Source organism: Rhinichthys klamathensis, unplaced genomic scaffold, assembly GCF_029890125.1.
Source record: "Rhinichthys klamathensis goyatoka isolate OS25496 unplaced genomic scaffold, OSU_Roscu_1.1 h1tg000651l_1, whole genome shotgun sequence".
NCBI classification, from domain to species: domain Eukaryota; kingdom Metazoa; phylum Chordata; class Actinopteri; order Cypriniformes; family Leuciscidae; genus Rhinichthys; species Rhinichthys klamathensis.
In genome coordinates, this window is record NW_026607095.1 from 138,722 (window position 1) to 156,846 (window position 18,125).

Consider the following 18,125-nt stretch of genomic DNA (forward strand, 5'->3'; position numbering starts at 1 on the left):
TCTTCCAGCTGGCTAGTAAGTTATTTGGCAAATTTCATTCATACAGATCTGTATTATGCTATAGTTTCTGATAGTGTTATAAATACATTTCTTACAGATAATCACGATGAACATTGCGTTTGTCTTACCGAATGTGGTAGCTTTATGCAATTAGTTTGTCTATAAGCTTTTTTTTATTAATGCCGACAGTAAAATGTTGCCAGATATTGCTACGAAAACAAGAAAAAAATAATAATAATCCGAAATAATTCGGATTATTGTCTTTTGGAAATAAGATTAATATATCAGTAACCCTAACATGCAACTTACCACTTTAATAACTTCCTAAAGTGTCACATTAAATCAGAAAAACAGGTCCAGAAGACTACTACCACCTGTCCATTAGGTGGATCTGGCAACACTGGATCTGGCACCCGCGCGCGCCCTCACTCACAGCGCGCTGTCCAGCCCCGTTTACTGCGCTAGCTTCTCGCAGCAACATGAATTGCAAACACTCATATGAGGTGGTTTAAACAGCTAATTAATCATTCAGAGAACATTTTATTTTTGAATGTAAAAAATGACAGAGTTCCGGACCTCGGCCACCTCATAGCTGGTTACGGCCATGAACTTGTAACATATCGTTAGCACATACCGGGCATCACAAAAAAGTTTGTTACCTTCTGCAATTTTGCTAAAAACGTTTGCTTTCCTCCTGCTTCCTGCTTTTTCAGCACCGCTTGGGTAGCTTCTCTGTCTGTCACTCTGTAGCCTACACTGTCTGTCAATCACTTCTTTTTCTCCGTCAGTTTTTTGGCGCATTACAGCCTTGTCACTTTCGCACGCAGAAAGTGAGATAATGGAATAGTCCAATGTAGTGAGGTGGGGGGCCCTCTCCTGTCTCCGACACTAATGATTTGATGCCTTTTTTCGCAAATGTTTTTTTAGAAATATACAATTTGCGAAAAGTAAAAAAAAAAAAAAACTTAAGTATAATTTAATGGGGCATTTTGGGGGCCCCTAGGTAGCTCGGGGCCCAAGGCAATTGCCGACCTTTGCCTAATGGTTAAGTCCGCCCCTGTGTACATCTCTTGGAACAAACTAAAAACAAAAAAGCAATGAAAACATGTAATGCTTTGAAAGCACTGGATTTTATGTAAAACTTTTTTTGTATTTTTTATTTCCTGGCAGCTAGTGTTAATGTGATATTGTGAATATGTAAAACCTCGTGTGGCATCGAATAAAAAAAAAAGTCAGTGAGAGCGGTCATGAATCAGTGTTTTCGGTAGTTTTTGTATTTTAATTTATCATCGTCATGGTAAATTATTGTGTTTGTGGAGGTTGCAAAAACTCCAGCCTGTCAGGACATGGAGTCCACAGGTTTCCTAACAAGAAAAGGGACGGTGCTGTATATCTTTCGTGCCTGTGTGCGGTTTGTGCAGCTGTAGAGACAGGATTTCTCTTCTGCATCGGCTTCGAAAAACGCGGTCGTGTCTGGATGGATATTAATGAGCATGACATACGCGCCTGATCAAAGCTTAGTTTATTCTGTTATTGGTAAATTCCAATACTCCTAGATGACCAATAATAGCTTTGCTATTAACTGATATACGATGGTAATAATCTGTACAATATTGTGAGCACAATGTATATCGTTAGCGAACGTGTATAGGCTATATAAGTTAGCGGTGGTCTCTCACCACGACACCTGCCGTGGCGGCGTTTTAAATAGGCCTGCATTCCCCCCTGTGCATGTAGAACAACGACATTATCGAACGATATACACCTCACATTTTACCAAACAGAATGAACGATGCACTATTAACTCTATTACACTATTAATTAAAACTCACAGTGAACAGCATTAAATATAAAAACACATATGCCTTACCTTTTTGTTGCAGTGCAGTTTTTATTGCAGTGGTATAATGTTTTGCCGACAGCACTACAGTCCTCATTTTTTTATTCCTGCTTCCATTCTCCTGATTGCTATTATTTAATTTCTTTGTTAAAAAAACATCCAGGGAAGATTGAATAGGCCTGTTATTTTAATGTTTACTCAGTATCTGACAGCTAGGCTAATCAAAAATACGCGCGATTAAGTGATGCAATAAACTGCGGCTGCGCACACTCACTCCACACAAGTTTTTTTATAATAATACTTTTGCAATAATGTGTGTCTCCTCTGACCGTTGTTCTGTCTAACATTAATCCTGGCCTGTCCCTGCTCTCTCGGCAGCATAGCAGGCTCATAATTGTAAGGCTGTCGTCCGTGGTCTGTCATACGAGTAAGTCCGAAATGTCATTGCGATCCATTGTTTTCCTGTTGTTTGAATGGTTTGAATCGACCGCTCTCCCGCCCGTTACGTCACGCCCCTCACGCCCATTTTCAGATGCGGAAGTAAAATTCTCTCACAAAAACGACTCCAGAAGGCAATGTAACGTTTTTTTAAGTATATTTTAAAGAAAATCTAATTACTACACTGTTTTTCTATACATTGACTCGTTGGGTCCTCTAACCTGCAATATGCCCTTTAAAGCTCATTTCATTGGTGTCAACAGACTGTAATTTGTTGCTCACAAATATAGGTTTATTTCCGTGTCCATGCTTTCAACTGTTTTTTTTTCTTTTCTTTTTCTGACCACTGTTAATATTTGGAAGACATTACGTTATGATGTTAATATTCTTTTTTATTTTTTAGATATCTGCCTATGTAATGGAAAAAGCAGGAGAGTGTTATATTCATACAATAAGTTATTCACATCAGTAACTTTATTACAGACAGACAAACATAAATGCTTAGATGTGATATTAAGTATAAAAACAAATTCAGGAACTGATATTATTTTTTATTTTGTCAGATTAGCTCCTCCCACAGCAATTACATCATCAGTGAAGCTCCTCCCACAGTGAGAACATGAGTGATCCAGAACCCTGCAGAATGAAACACACTGAAGATCCTGAAGAACAAAGAGGTTGGTGTTTAATCTTCATTCATTCATGATGCTGGAGAACATTCATGTTAGAAACATTCAAGCACTTCATTAGATTTAGATAAACAGTTAGCCTAAACTATGAAATTGTACAGATTTTTTGCTTGTTTTCAACAAATGATGAGTAAAGGGATGTTTGAAACTTAAGCAAAACCAGACTGGGGCCTTCAGTAGGGATGGGCGATATATTTTTACCTAGTGGGCGTGAAGCTGAGGCTTGAGTTTATCGCTAATCTAGGAACTACCTCTACAATCTAGAACTGGTACACACATATATTTTCAGTTAATGAAAATGGTATTTCAGTTATTCTCAATGAATGCACAGTGTATATGACGTAAACACTAGTGTGAGGCGCACGACTCGCTGTCGCTTTGCTGAGAGCGCTAGTGTTTCTCACACACTTAAAGAAAGAGAAAGAGAGTCTTATAACTCGCAGAATTGACATGCTACATGTAAAACATATTAATTGTTGTATTTTCCTGTAAAAATAAGTTCATTTGAAACTAATTAGACTTTTTAAACAAGCAGAAACTAATGCGCGAACGCAGAGGTGATTAATATTCATGAACCCAGCAGCTCATCAATCATAAGTAATCCGGTCTATATTGTTATTCATAGTAGTATTATTATCTTATCAGTGTTATTTTTTTTTTTTTTTACATTTCTAACTTGTGTGCAATTATTATTGCGTGTTGTTTTTCAGCACAGCTGCACTATTTAAAGGCACACTATGCAAGAATTGTACCTTAATATAACAGCTTCAAAGTCGGTGGTAAACAAACTCATAGTAGGGTGAATCATCCTGGTAATAAAGCTTGGGGGGGGACGCCGCTGGAAAAACCAGCAATGCAAGTTTGAGAGGAGCGCCCCGACAAATCTCGCGAGAATCACGACATGCTTTACGGCAACGGCATCACACACATCAACCACAACATTTGAAGCATGAAGACACTTGCGCGCATTTCAGACGTGATACTCGACGATGGAAAAAGCAAAGAAAACGCGGTCGGAAGAGACTAGGAAAAGGAAAAGAGAATCTGGCCATGTGAGGAACCGGACAAGAGTCCCACTCGTCGGACTTTCACTCGTTGGCGCGAGCTAAAAAGCAGCACTGGATGCAACAGTGATGCTGACCTGGCGATCTTGTTGATGGACTAGTAAGTACATCTTTCTAAGTTTGTGTGCATTTTATTTTGTGATTTCACCGGAATGAATAGATAGTCTCCGCAACGGCGATAGATTGAAGAGCGCGTCTGAGTGAAGACTGCGCGCGCGCCGCCACAAGAGACAATATGTATCCATGGCACTGATAGCAGCGGACACGAGTGCTCAGGATGAGTTCAAAAACACATTTTAGCGCTAGATCTCTTATTTAAAGGCACACTATGCAAGATTTGTAGCTTAATATAACCGCTTCAAAGGAGTATCAGGCCGTGAGTGCAGAGACCAGTCTATGGCAGACGCTCTGCGTGAGTGGCATTTACGACAGTAATGTTAAATACAAGTACTCCACAGCAACTCTAGGTGTCGCTGTTTGGCAAAAATGGAATTCCTGCATAGTGTACCTTTATACATTATCTGCGCTGTAACAGAAGAAATGTACACCTGCATTTTTTTCCATTTCTGCAGGGGATTTTGGATTTTTACTGTGTTTTTTTTTTATTCTTTTATGTTATTGATATATTATAGGAGCCTATTTGATGACGGGTACGTTTTACTTTAGATCACTGTTTGTGTTTCTGAGGCTGCTATCACTTGTAGCCAAAAACAGTGGCGAATGGTACCATATTTATATCGTCATTGATATCGTTAGCACAATAAATAGCAGAATATATCGTGATATAGTTTTAAGTCCATATCGCCCATCCCTAGACGCAGTTTGGCCCCTTTACGAGCCTTTAAATGAAAGTGTTGCTAGACCTCCTCCTGCTATAGAGAGTTGTCCGCTGGGATAAGCTTCTTTAATACTGAGCGTAGTTTGGCCTCTTCTTGTTCTCCTCTGTTGCTGATCATCTTATCACAGTTAATATTCTCCACATTTCATTTTAATTCTATTTCCTACCTATTGGAGATAAAACATAACATGGACAACATTAAATGTAATCCTTTGTCGGTTGCACACATCTGCCATGTTTTGTAGTTTAAAACACTTTACTTGTGTTTGTAGTTCTGAACGAATCTTCCTCAAAATTGCAATGGGTTGTGGGTAATATTAGCCTTTACAGTGTTCACGGATCCACACTTCAATAGTCTACCAGAAATAGTAGACAATACGGGGACGTCTGGCATACTCTTTTCAACCTAATATGCTTTGAGACACACTTATTTAAATCTCACATATTACTTTAAATGGATAGCATGGACATTGGGATGCAGGCCATGGTGATATCAAGTTATTTGGCTCTTTTTGGGCCGCTATGTTAAGCTCTATCGGTAAGGTTGAGTTTGGTTTGGTCTCTTTTCATTCTGAGAGTATTTTTGCGAAGGTTTCCGCTCACCTCATCTCCGTGAGGATAGTGTCACTGATGGTCCATAACAGACCTTAGGGAGCAAATGTGGATCCAGCATCCAAATCTGTTGAGTTGGTCTTATGCTGGCAACTCAGATATGGCAATCAATTTCCTCGGTATGGCAAAGTGGGTATTTTGGAAAATCGTGGCATACATAATAGGGCTTTCAAATAAAAATTTGAATTTTGAAATAATCCTTGAATTTCAACAAAAGAAATAAAAAATGCACATTAGGCTACTGTCACTTTAAGTCCTGCACTCATCGAATATACATGCATTTGACAAGGATCAGATTTTCTCAAACAATTGCTTTCACTTTAGACATAATCAACTGTGTTTATTAGGGGTGGAACGGTACACAGAAGTCACGGTTGGGTTCATACCTCGGTTCAGACATCACGGTTCGGTACGATTTCGGTACAGTGGAGGGAAAAGCAAAACAAAAATGCAGAAGGCATTGTATTTTTTAAATAAGTTTTATTAATAAAGGTATAGAACCAGTTTATTTGTAGTGCACTGACAATAGTTTTATATAATTATTAGTTTATTAATTAAATTAATAAAAAGACAAAAAGACCTTGATTTCTGTATAAAATAATACTACCATTAAAAACACATTCGATTTTCTTTTTTTAATCAATTTAGAACGTGTAAGATTAGTGCTCCGAGGACAAGAAATGAAAACCAATGCAATATGATGAATGTCCAAAAGATGAGACCCACAGACTGTTTTGAAATTGAGTTGGATCAAATTTAATATTTAATATTAATAACAGTGTGTGTGTGTGTGTGTGTGATTTTGGTTGGGTGACAGTTGTAGGTTACAGTTTGACGAGAGTTTACAGTGTGACAAAAGCACAATGTGGTGTTTTATTGCGAGTGTACACAAATATAAGTAAACACTTTGCAGGTTTAATAAACTTAACAAAATTACGGAGTATGTTTTTTATGTTTCCACTGTTCGATCACGCCCACGCCCCTCTCTCTCTCTCTCTCTCTCTCTCTCTCTCTCTCTCTCTCTCTCTCTCTCTCTCTCTCTCTCTCTCTCTCTCTCTCTCTCTCACACACACACACACACACACTCCAGCATTGTAATCTTGACATCGCAGCCTGTTCATTATGCGGTCACACCAAAAGCGAATAGAGCGTCAGATTCGCGTCTAGTTCGACGCTAGTCCAAAGCGAATAGGACGCGCGTATAAAGCCAACGTTTGATGTGAACGCGCGTTCAGAGCTAAGCCGATGGTACAGATTATGTGTCCCTAAAGAACCCGCGTATCTAACAGAAGTTCCGCATTACATTAATTAATTTACACGCGAGTTTAATTTATTTTTATACCGTGTATTCTCCGTGTAAATTCGTGCACCGAACCGTGACGCCCGTACCGTTTCGGTTCAATACGAATACATGTACCGTTCCACCCCTAGTGTTTATGTAAACCTTGTGTGTATTTGACAGTATTAGCGCAATGAGACTTCGAAAGATAACTTAGTCCAGTAACTAGGCGCTGTTAGACAGGCTTTTAGTGTCTGTGCGCTTCGGGTGTTTGCATTCAGAAAAGCGCATGTTAGAAACAGCATGAATGACATGTTTAACCGGCACGGCTTCACAGCACATGCAAATAATGAACTTTTGTGCCGTGAATGTCAAGTCAAGTCACCTTTATTTATGTAGCGCTTTTTACAATACAGATTGTTTCATAGCAGCTTCACAGAGATGAGAGGAAAATAATGCAAAAACTTAGCATCACAGTCCAGTGACGAAAATAGCGTCACAGTCCAGCTTAAGAAAGTTCCCTTGAGGGACGGACGCTGCGTGTAATCGCAGTGGGAACGCCCCCCAGCGTAACGCTTCTGAAGCATGAATGAAATCAGTCAATGGAGAGATGGAGCGTCACAGCAAGTGACGTCATCGACCAGGAAGCTATAAATATCCCCTGAAAACACAAGCCGCCAGCTTCTGTTACTTCAGCAAGCGCTCTGTGTGTGTCTGAAATCTTTTGATTGTGTTTGTCTGTTCTGTCAGGAGTTTATCACTATATATATATATATATATATATATATATATATATATATATATATATATTTATATTTATATATTGTTATTTGATGCCGGATCTATCCTATATGTCCTATATATAGATCCTTTACATCTTCTACCTTATTTTGTTTATACTCTCAGGTAAGGTAAAGTATAGGTCAAATTCTACCATAGATAATAAGCATACAAATTTATACTTACAGTCTAGAAGAAAGACCCCTCCGTGGTTTAGTTCTTTTGTATAAAGCAGAGACTTGTGGCAGGCAATCTTTTTATAATAGTTATAAGTAGATTTATTATAATGGTTATTCAAAGTTTTTCCATACAAAGTAACAAGTTAAAGTTTCAAAATCAGTTCACAAGTTTCACCAGCAGGTGTCAGGCTTGGATCATCAAACAATGGAGAGACTGGCCCATCATCCAGAATCTGCCTTTTACATGAAATACAGTTCCTTTTATAATACATATCACTCATCACACCTCCTCATTACATATTCAAACTCATATGCACAATTTATCCAATCCTAGATCTTCTACAAAGGTTAACTCCTTCAATCCGTTTACAATTTCCTTATAAAAGGTTCTGTACTCCTTCATCCTCCTTTTTCGAGCTCGTCTCCTCATCATTCGTCGTCTTCTCGTCTATAATACAGCACTCAGGTAATACTTGCATTTTGTCCTTTACATGCATGCTTTACTATAGTTTCTTAATACAGTTTATATGTGTTTCTTTAATAAAACATTTCCACAAGACAAGCCTCACTGTTTCTTTCTTTCACAATCCTTTCAATAAACATTTTCAATACATCATGCTTTCTGTGTGTTCTTTTACAAGCTTAATAAACATTTTTCAACATTTCATTCTACTGCGTATTCTTTGTAAATCCATTAAACATTTTTTAACAAATCATGTTTCTGTGTATTTCTTACATACCCAATAAACATTTTTAACCAATCATTCTTGTGTTTGTCACAGTCGTCACATTGTCACACTACATAAGAGACTTAATATAAAAGTCTTTACATTACATAAAACATAAGAGACTTAACATAAAAGTCTTTACATCAGACTTCTTATAAAAGTCTTAAATCACATAAGAGACTTAATATAAAAGTCTTTACATTACATAAAACATAAGAGACTTAATATAAAAGTCTCTACATTACATAAAACATAAGAGACTTAATATAAAAGTCTTTACATCAGACTTCTTATAAAAGTCTTAAATCACAGATTGAGATTAAATGAACAAATTGCATATTTTCCACAACATGCCCTTCATGCAATTTATTCCTTTATCTCCAAGGTCAGGTAAGTTCTGTAACATCCTCTTTTCTTGTCATATTTAGACAATTGAGCATATACTTGCCCAGTTTCTGTATACACGTTTTTCTGGAATATGTTCATGTATCCCTCTACCCAAGGTCTCTTATTTTTCGGTCTCAACACTTTACTCTCAATTAACTTTCCCTTTATAGGATTTCCAGGAGGCCAGATTTTTGTACTTTGTTTCACTATAGTCAAATAACATCCAAATGCACTGCGCATCCAATTGCCATTAGTAATCTCATGTATACAAGCCGCAACCAATTGTCCATCAGGAGTCTCACATATGAAGGCGCGGCCCCTTCCATCACTCACACATTTTTTACATCGATTGAATGTCGGAATTGGAGCTCTCGTAGGCATCACTACCTTGCTCTGGGCCGCTTTCCCTCTCCTGGACTCCTGGTGTACCAACTGGACTGGGCGAACCCACTGGACTGGGCGTACCCACTGGACTGGGCGTACCCATTGGGCTCGGCGAGTCTGCCTCTCTCTCACTTGGAACGCATCCATTTTCCTTTTGGGCTATAACATAAAATACCCCATCATGTTTCATTACTTTCAGATTATTCTTTATCGGTTTTGCTTCTAGTACATGTACAACCAACTGGTCTCCCTTCCTCCACATTTTGTGAGACGACCGATCACTATATCTCTCTTTGGCCTCTGGGTAAAGCACCCTGAACATATACTTAAATTTGTCCAATATTTGCACATGCATTTCTTTCACCATATCGAATACATCAACACAATACTCTATTGTGTCGTGTTCGTTGTACCAAATCACTACGTTCGTTTTTTCAAAACAGATGTTACACAGACTTCCCATCGGTAGTAGTACAGATTTCCTATCTACGATCAAATTCTGGCATTTCATACATGAATATCTCCTAATTACAATCCAGAGGTTATGATATTTGGATAACACATGGCCAGCAGGGGTCCTTGTAAGTTCCTACAAACAGATTAATTTATTTGCACAATTATTTCATATTCATCCTTCATTATCATTTTAATCTACATATATTATTGTAATAGGTTTATATCTACCAGATTTCCAAAATCCTCAGGTCTGCCAAAGTAATTCTGTGTCCCTTCAGAATAGTAGCTGTGTGTGCTATGTGCCATGATGTATCCTTTCGTCTCTCAGCTTTCTTTGCAGTGATTTACTGATTAGACATAGCTTCTTTTATTCTCTCTTGGCCCACCTCCATGTTTAGAGGATGGTCCCCTGGTATGCCCTTCCATGTTTTCTGAAGTAGCCACACCTCTCTCACAGTACTTGATATATTTGCATAATCTCCAAATTACAATAATACATGTTCTACACATCCTTCCTAATCCTGTGCACTCAATAATGATTAACACAAACAAGATTGTTGCTACTGTCAATATTAATTTGAAATTATTAGTTATCCATTTTACCGTGTTGAAAGCACTGTTTCCCATTCCTGCCATTTTTAGAATCTTTCTCTGTACTTCCTCACTCATGGATGACCATTTTTCTTTTATTTTTTCTTCAATATTTCCTATTGTTCTCCGTGGATTTATATCTTGCATTTCTCTATCAAAAATTTGTTTTCTTGCTAACATAAAGTAGAATGGGAATGGTGGCATACACCTACTATTTTCTTGTGTACTGAAGTTTGCCATAGTATCTGCATATATGGTTTTCTCAGTCATAATTGGTTCAGAAACTACTCTGCATATTCCTTGATTTATTTCATTTCTCTTCAAATTTCCATCTACTTTTGAATCCGCACAAGTCCAACCGGTGTATAACCACGGTATCTTGCCTCCAATCCATAACACCGACCAGAATCGCTTATAGTCAAACATTTCTTCCCTTTTTGCTAATTTTCAATAATAATTCCAGGATATTTTGTACACTGGTTTAGGAATATCTTCTTTCCCATGATATTCTTTTATCTCCTTGGGAATCTTCCACCACATGATCTCTGGATCATTTTTATGTCTTATTCTAACTATGGGTATTGGGTAATACTTCCCTAATCTATTATTCTTGTACTGGACACTTACTCCCTGACTCATTAGTTCATCATCTTTTGTATCCACTATCTTTATTGGAAATATTTTCTCCTCTGTCTTTGTTTCTAGATCCTCCAATAAATCAAATAGTCTAAACTGTATTAACATCTGATCTGTTTCTTTATTATTTTCTGTTATTATGTCAATCCATAGCTGATATCGCTTTCTCATCGTTGTTAATGTTATACCTTGACTTTTTACTCCATTTTTATTTACAAATACCAACCAATAATTAGTATTGCCTTCCTTCTTTTCTGCTATATTTTTATGGTAACCTATCTCACATTTCCATTTGTCCGTGCAGGCACAGCCTATCCAATTCATCTCATAGGCCTCACAATCTTGTTCATTGAATTGCTCAATTAGTTTCTCAATCACCCTATCTCTCCAAAGATTGTGCAGCTTCCAGTTATACCTGGTCTTTGAACATTCGTTGATATTACTGTCAGGACATTCTTCCCAGAATTTATTTGTTTTAATGCTTGTTTGGAAAAATAGCTCCTTCCTTTCTCCATACTTATTTCTTCCTATAGCAACTTCAGCCACTCTTGTTGTTTCACTATACCATTTTAATTCTGGAATAGGGTTACTTAACTTTTCTAATGTTTCATACATTGTATATTTTTCCTCTGTAAATTCCTCCATACATTCCCTCGCAATGTATCTGTCCTCTACACGTTTACTTTTCTTTTCATTCACTGTTATTGTTTTTTCAGATTTTGCATTACTCTGTTTTTCATTTTGTTTTCTTGTATCCGTCTTCACATCTTTTATGGATGTATGACCTACTTCATAACTCGGATCTATTTCTTCTATGTTAGTATTAGCATTCTCATCTATTTCCTGATCCATTCCAGTTTCAGTATTATTTAGCTTAACTTTAATCCATAATACTAATAGCACAACCCCAATTGTTACTATTGTACCCATAAATATGGGTCTTTGTACACAGGCCTGTTTCCACCTTCGTGGTATTTTGGGATTTCTTGACCTCGCAGGCCTTCTCTGGTTCTCGGACTCCATGTTCTGTAAAATAACAAGCTGCCTTAATGTCATTAATTTTTCCATTAACAAAATGCCTCTTAAATTTTTCCAATTCTTGTACAGTTTACTTCACGAGTTGAATAGATTCTTAATCCTCCAGTACTTCCCCTTCTTAAGAATCTATCAACATATATTCCCCTTCTTTGCAAAAGGTTCATACTTACATTGTTTGATATCCAGCCATTTACCTGTATTTGAACTTGTTTCTGAACTGTTTAAACTTTACATACCATTTCACCGTAGACACTTTCAATGTCCTACGGCTCTGCCAAGTACAGTCTCTTTATTTACTGCTATGTACGTCACTATACTCTAGCATTTATCTCCCACTGCAAACTGCAGACATTCAGGTATTGAACTTTTTGGTCCATCCAGAAAATCTTTGATCTATAAATTCACTGCCCTCTAGATTTACGATCACTCCCTTGTGTATTGCAGCTCCACGTCCCTGACCTGCCTACCCCTTTATCCAAATATTGGGTACATGTTTTACGATCATTTAATCAGGATCAGGTTTCTTTTGCTCCAAATTCCATTTTGCTCTAGCTGAACTGTGTGTTTGTCCACAAGTCCTATCACCCTATCTTTTTTTGTGATTAAATCTTTAAATGGTCTATTTGGATGTTTATTTTTCAATTTTATCCACACATAATCTCCTACCTGACAAATATCGTCAGGTTCTGGCTTATCCTTTTTTGTTTCCCTTTCGCCTGTATTCATGTTTACAAAATATAAGGCTTCTTCCATGTGTTTGTCCCACTCAATATTATTATAATTTGCTCTAAAGAAACTTTTTAAGCTGCCAATTGATCTTTCACTTAATCCATTGCTCTCAGGTTGATAACGTACTGACTTAATTAATTCAATATGTTTCTCATTCAACCAATGTTCTAATTGTCCTCCGACAAAGTATGATCCATTGTCTACTCGTATTCTTTCTGGTCTATTCCATGCTGACATTATTTCTTGCAGGGCCATAATTATATTTTTCGTACTGGGGTCTTTTAATGGTTTGGCCCATATTTTATTTAAAAATGCTTCAACCACCACTAAAATATATTTATTTCCTAGCTTCGATCTAGGATTTAATGGACCAGCTATGTCTAAATCCCATTCTAAGTTAACTCTTTCAGGAAGTATTCGGCCATAATCTGATCTGATAGTTCTATTATATCCTTTCTTCATGCAATTCTCGCATTTCAATTTTATTTCCCTGTACTTTTTTCTCCAATTGGGAATATTTATATTGTTATCTGCTAAAATTTTTCCCATTAAGTTCATACCAGGGTGTCTTAGATGGTCATGTAATTTTTGAATGGCCTCTATACCCTCCTCTTTGATGATGATTATCCTCCTTAGTCTAGCTAATTTATCTACAGCCTCATTCCCTTGGGATAATTCAGTCTTTTCTTTTGAATGTCCTTTTTGGTGAATTACGACTAAATCTAGATCTTTCACTAGATCGTCAATCTCCTTCCACATTCCTTCATGCTCAATAGGTTTTTTATTACTTTTGTTAAAGCCATTCTGTCTCCAAACACTAAGATTACTATTCAGACTTGTCTCCACGTACTTGCTGTCAGTTACTATTATGATTTGAGTAGCATTCATTTCTTTTATTTTCTTGAGTGCCTGTAGAACTGCCATTACTTCAGCACTCTGCGCTGTCCCTGGACAAGAGCCTTTATCAGATATTTCACTGCATTTTTTTCTTCTGATAATATACGCCCAGTGAGCTTCCTGATCTGCTAGAGTTTTGGATCCATCTGTGTATATCACCGTCCCTTTAAATAATGGTAAGTTTATCTTTTGACATTTTTTACGTTCTTTATTAAGAATAGTTATACTTGGATCCAATAATATATTCTCCCACCTTTGCCAGCGTGTGTTTTGAGCTTTGGCATCTTTGATCTTGTTCTTGTTTAAATGAGCCATGACCCTTTCATCTGTGTTAATTATTATTTGCTGACCTCTTGCCAGTCCTTTAAGCTCTGAATATCTCTTACTGATAGCAACTAATTTCTTCTCAACAGGTAGAAATTTTTTCTCTGGATTTTCCCAATTTCCAGTCATTATACGTATAGGTATAATGCTTTTTGCATTCCGTATGATTAATTGATATCCTACGTCACATATATCTAGGTCAACTTCTAAGTCCTTTTCATCATCTCTTCCTTCCAATTGCCCTGAGCCTAAAATCGCTTCTTTTAGATCGCAGAGCGCATTTTCAGCTTCTTCAGTCCAATTCAAATTATTACCTTTGATTGTCGCATATATAGGCTTTGCCATGTGACTAAATTTAGGAATAACATCTCGGACATAATTTAATAGTCCCATTAATTGTTGCACATTTTTGACACTCTCTGGTGTCTTTATTTCTGTTATTCTTTCTTTCATCGTCTGTGTAATACCTCTATTACCTGCTGATACCCAGAAACCTAGGAATTCTACCATATCTGTCATGACTTCACTTTTCTTTATGTTTATTTTTAATCCTGACTTAGCAATCCGTTTTAATACCTCTTTTACAGTTTCTACATGTTCTCTTTCATCTGCACTTATTATCAAGATGTCATCGATGTAGATATCCACGGGTAAGTCTTTCAATATTTCCATCATTACACTTTGAAATACTACTGACGCATTTATGTATCCTTGTGGAAGACGTTGATAAACATAATGTTTATTATTTACTGTAAATGCAGTTTTCTCTTGACTTTCTTCTTTAATTGGAATCGCCCAAAATCCATTTATTAAATCTAATTTCGTTAAAAATTCGCCATCCTTTAATCTCTCGATTGTGTCTCTAGCATTAATTAGATAACGGCGATCTGGTTTCGTCAACCGATTAAGCGCCTTAAAATTCGTAACAAGACGAAATTCCTGATTTCCTGGTTTCGGAACTAATTGAATTGGGCTATTAGTAACTGCCGAGGCTACTTCTTTAATAACCCCTTGCTCTAGCAATTCCTGTATTGTCTGATTCAATTCCTCCTTACCCAATTTATTAATTGGATATTGTCTCTGTGGTTTATGTATTCCACCTACAATTTCATGAGCAAATTCTTCACTTACTTTTCCACAATGATTTTTAAATTTTCCACAGGGAGTTTTCCTTATTTCTTGTATTAATTCTTCTTTAGATTCATCACTTCCAATCATTTTATGTCTTATACGAATTAATTCCTGTTCTACATCCACTTCTTTTAATCTTAATATCTTTTTCAGATCTTTACCTGCAAGTAAATTTTCTTCTCCTCTTATCATTTTTACTCCATGTTTTTCTCCCATTCGTTCCTCTTCAATATTTCCATTATATGTTTGAACTAATATTTTATCTGTATACTGTATTGGCTCTGTTGTCGAAGAAATTTGAGCTCCTGTATCAACAATATATTCCGTTCCTTTTATATTCACGAATAATTCCTCATCTCTTTCTAAAACTCTCTCATCACAAATGTTCTTCTTCAACAGGCCTAGTTCACTTCATTGTGTAAGAAATTATAGTCTGCTCCGATCCAACTTCCACTCCAATATAGATGTATTGAAATGTTCCTTCACTTAAAAGAGCTTATTTATCATAGAATTAATTCCTTACAATCTTAAAAGTATCACAGAGTCACGTTTATTACCTATAGCGTGGGAATGACAGCGGGTATTCAAGAACCATCTTGATTAGGGAGCTTCAAAGAGATGTTATCACCTTAAACATTTGGCCGTTCTTATTTGAAAGAAGATCAAAGACATGGACACAGAGGTACCACTTTTTGTTATTCTCAATTTACATTTAAGAGAGAGCTTCATTTACATGCTGAGGAGAAAGACAGATGTAAGACGGTATAAAATGTTTACGCTGGGATGAGTTCGGGGTTCATTCTGACGCCAGTGAACCCAAGGTGCTTCGTGTCCCTTGCCACTGCTATGCTGTAATAAACTTCATTTTTGAGATCTTCGACATCTACATCATTTTTTCTTACATTGGCGAGCCACCCTTCCAGGAGTTTCCAGCAAAAAGTGGGGAAAGGTAAGAAAAAGCCGTTTTCTTTCATTTATGCTGTTTTTTGTCAGGAAACCCCTCGTTTAAAAAAATCTAGAAAAGGAAAATTTAAGGACAGAAGAGAATTTGGTTTATTCAGTATTAGCAGGAGGAGTTGTTAAGCCTATTCTGTACGATTTTGTTTAAGATTCTAACGGAACTGAATCAGCCCGAAGCAGTGCGGCGGCAGAGTTGTATTGGAATTGTTGTTTCTAAAGTAGTTGAAACAAAGTGCTTAAGTGTAAAGTTTCTAAAGTAACTGAAACTTTGTGTTGGTCTCTTATAAATTCTGTTAAGATCCTAAAATAATTGAATCAACCCGAAGTAGTGAGGTGGCAGAATTGTTCAGTTGTTTCTAAAGTAACCGAAACAAAAGTGTATGCAGCCTATTTGAAACCGATTGTGAAAGTTGTAATAATTCTGAGGAAATTCTAAAGTAATTGAATAGACCCGACGCAGTGTGGTCACAGAATTAATTCACAACGATTGTGTTTTATAGTGTAGATTAGTGAGTCTGACACCGTGGCTCTGTGAAATTTAAAACAAGAACCCGAAGCAGTGTGGTTTTGCCCGACGTACTGTGGCAGTGTTTTAAATTGTATAAATATTGTTTAAGCCCGAAGTACTGTGGATAAGTAAACTGTTTTAAGAAAATAACATAAAACCCGACGTAGTGTGGTTTTGTCCGACGTACTGTGACGTGTTATATTTTTTTAAACTGTTTTGTGTAGTGAAATTTAAGGTCCAAAGGACTGCGGCCATGGTTAAGTTAAGCCTCGGGTAGTGTGGCTATTTTGTTCATTTGCGTCCGAAGTACTGGAGCTGTGAATAATTAGACTAACGGATATCTTAAAGAAACTAGATAACGTGTAGTTATTTAAAATCAGACTTTGTGAATAACAATTAGATCACGAGTAACTCTAAAGCCCGATAAGGGGAAGAAAATGGAAGAAATTATTCTTAAATACATCGCTAAACATGGTTCTCAGGGAATGTTTGATGGAATAGAGAGTATTGTTGATAAACCGTACAAGTGGGCTATCTCTAAGTTTGAAAATGATCCCAAAATGCCTAAGAACAAAAATGGGAAAATTGCTAATGCGCTTCAAGCACTTTTTGCTTCATACAAAGTAACGAGGAGGAGACTAGATGAGTTAGAGGCTGAAAATGAGCGACTTTCTACCAAAAATTACCTGGCTAGTGACATGATATGGAAAGAAGAAAAGGTCAAGATGCAGAATGAGATTGCACTTCTGAGAACAAACAATAGTTTGCTTAAATCATCTGTGGAAACATTGTCCAACAATTTGGAGGAAGCAAAGGCAGCGTATCAGTTTATGATAAAGAGTGGCACAACTGAGAAAAACTGTAGTAAGACATTATTAGGTGTCACATTGTGTAACCCAGTTCCAGAAATGCCAGATTTGCAGGAAGACAGAGCTGAGGGTTGGGAAAAAGATTCTCAGTCATTTAGTAGCCAATACTCAGACTGTAGAGTCAGATTTCCCATGGCACCAGTCCATACTACTACCGCTATACGTGCTAGTGAAGGAAGAGAAGAACCAATAACCTCTACCATAGTCCGAGGATTTAATCCAACTGAACTAGAAACTGTGATCAATAATATTGGTAGATTTGATCCTGTCAAACAAGATCCACTAGATTTTCTGAAAAACTTGGAGGAATATGCTGAAGTGTACAATTTAACAGATGGTGATGCATGCGTTTTGTTGAGAATGTGCTTGCCTGACACTTTGTCTGGAGCCTTAACTCAGAAAGTAAAGGACCGAAAGGCTAATAAGTCAGAGAGGAAAAAGGCACTGCTTGAAGTCTTAGGTGTGATGTCAGTTAATTGGGATAAAATATCTGAAATGCACATGAGGAAAGGGGAGCATCCAGCTGCATTTTCAGAACGATTATTGGAGATGTTTAAAACTTTCAGTGGGAATCCTGATATTACTAAGAATGATGTCAGTTTCAAGTCTGCCTTGATTAACAAATGTGACCCACTCACCCGGTCTGCTGTGACAATGCTTGTGACACCACTCTCTGAATATAATGACATTATTGGTAAAATGACACAGTTTTACAACAATAATGCTAATGAAAATAGTCAAATGAAAACTGTCAAATCTAGACATCCA

The 18,125-nt window shown here is 37.0% G+C and overlaps 1 protein-coding gene across 2 annotated transcripts in view; it reads left to right on the forward strand.

Annotated features, from left to right (window-relative positions):
• Window positions 1-2,892: 2,892 nt before the first annotated feature.
• The window catches only part of LOC130076438 (gastrula zinc finger protein XlCGF26.1-like), a 30,348-nt gene continuing 15,115 nt past the window's right edge, over window positions 2,893-18,125 (forward strand). For both annotated transcript variants that reach the window (XM_056241515.1, XM_056241516.1), the window contains exon 1: window positions 2,893-2,955. In XM_056241515.1, the coding sequence (XP_056097490.1) occupies window positions 2,898-2,955 (58 nt within the window). In that variant the 5' untranslated portion in view covers window positions 2,893-2,897. The remainder of the gene's footprint in view (window positions 2,956-18,125) is intronic.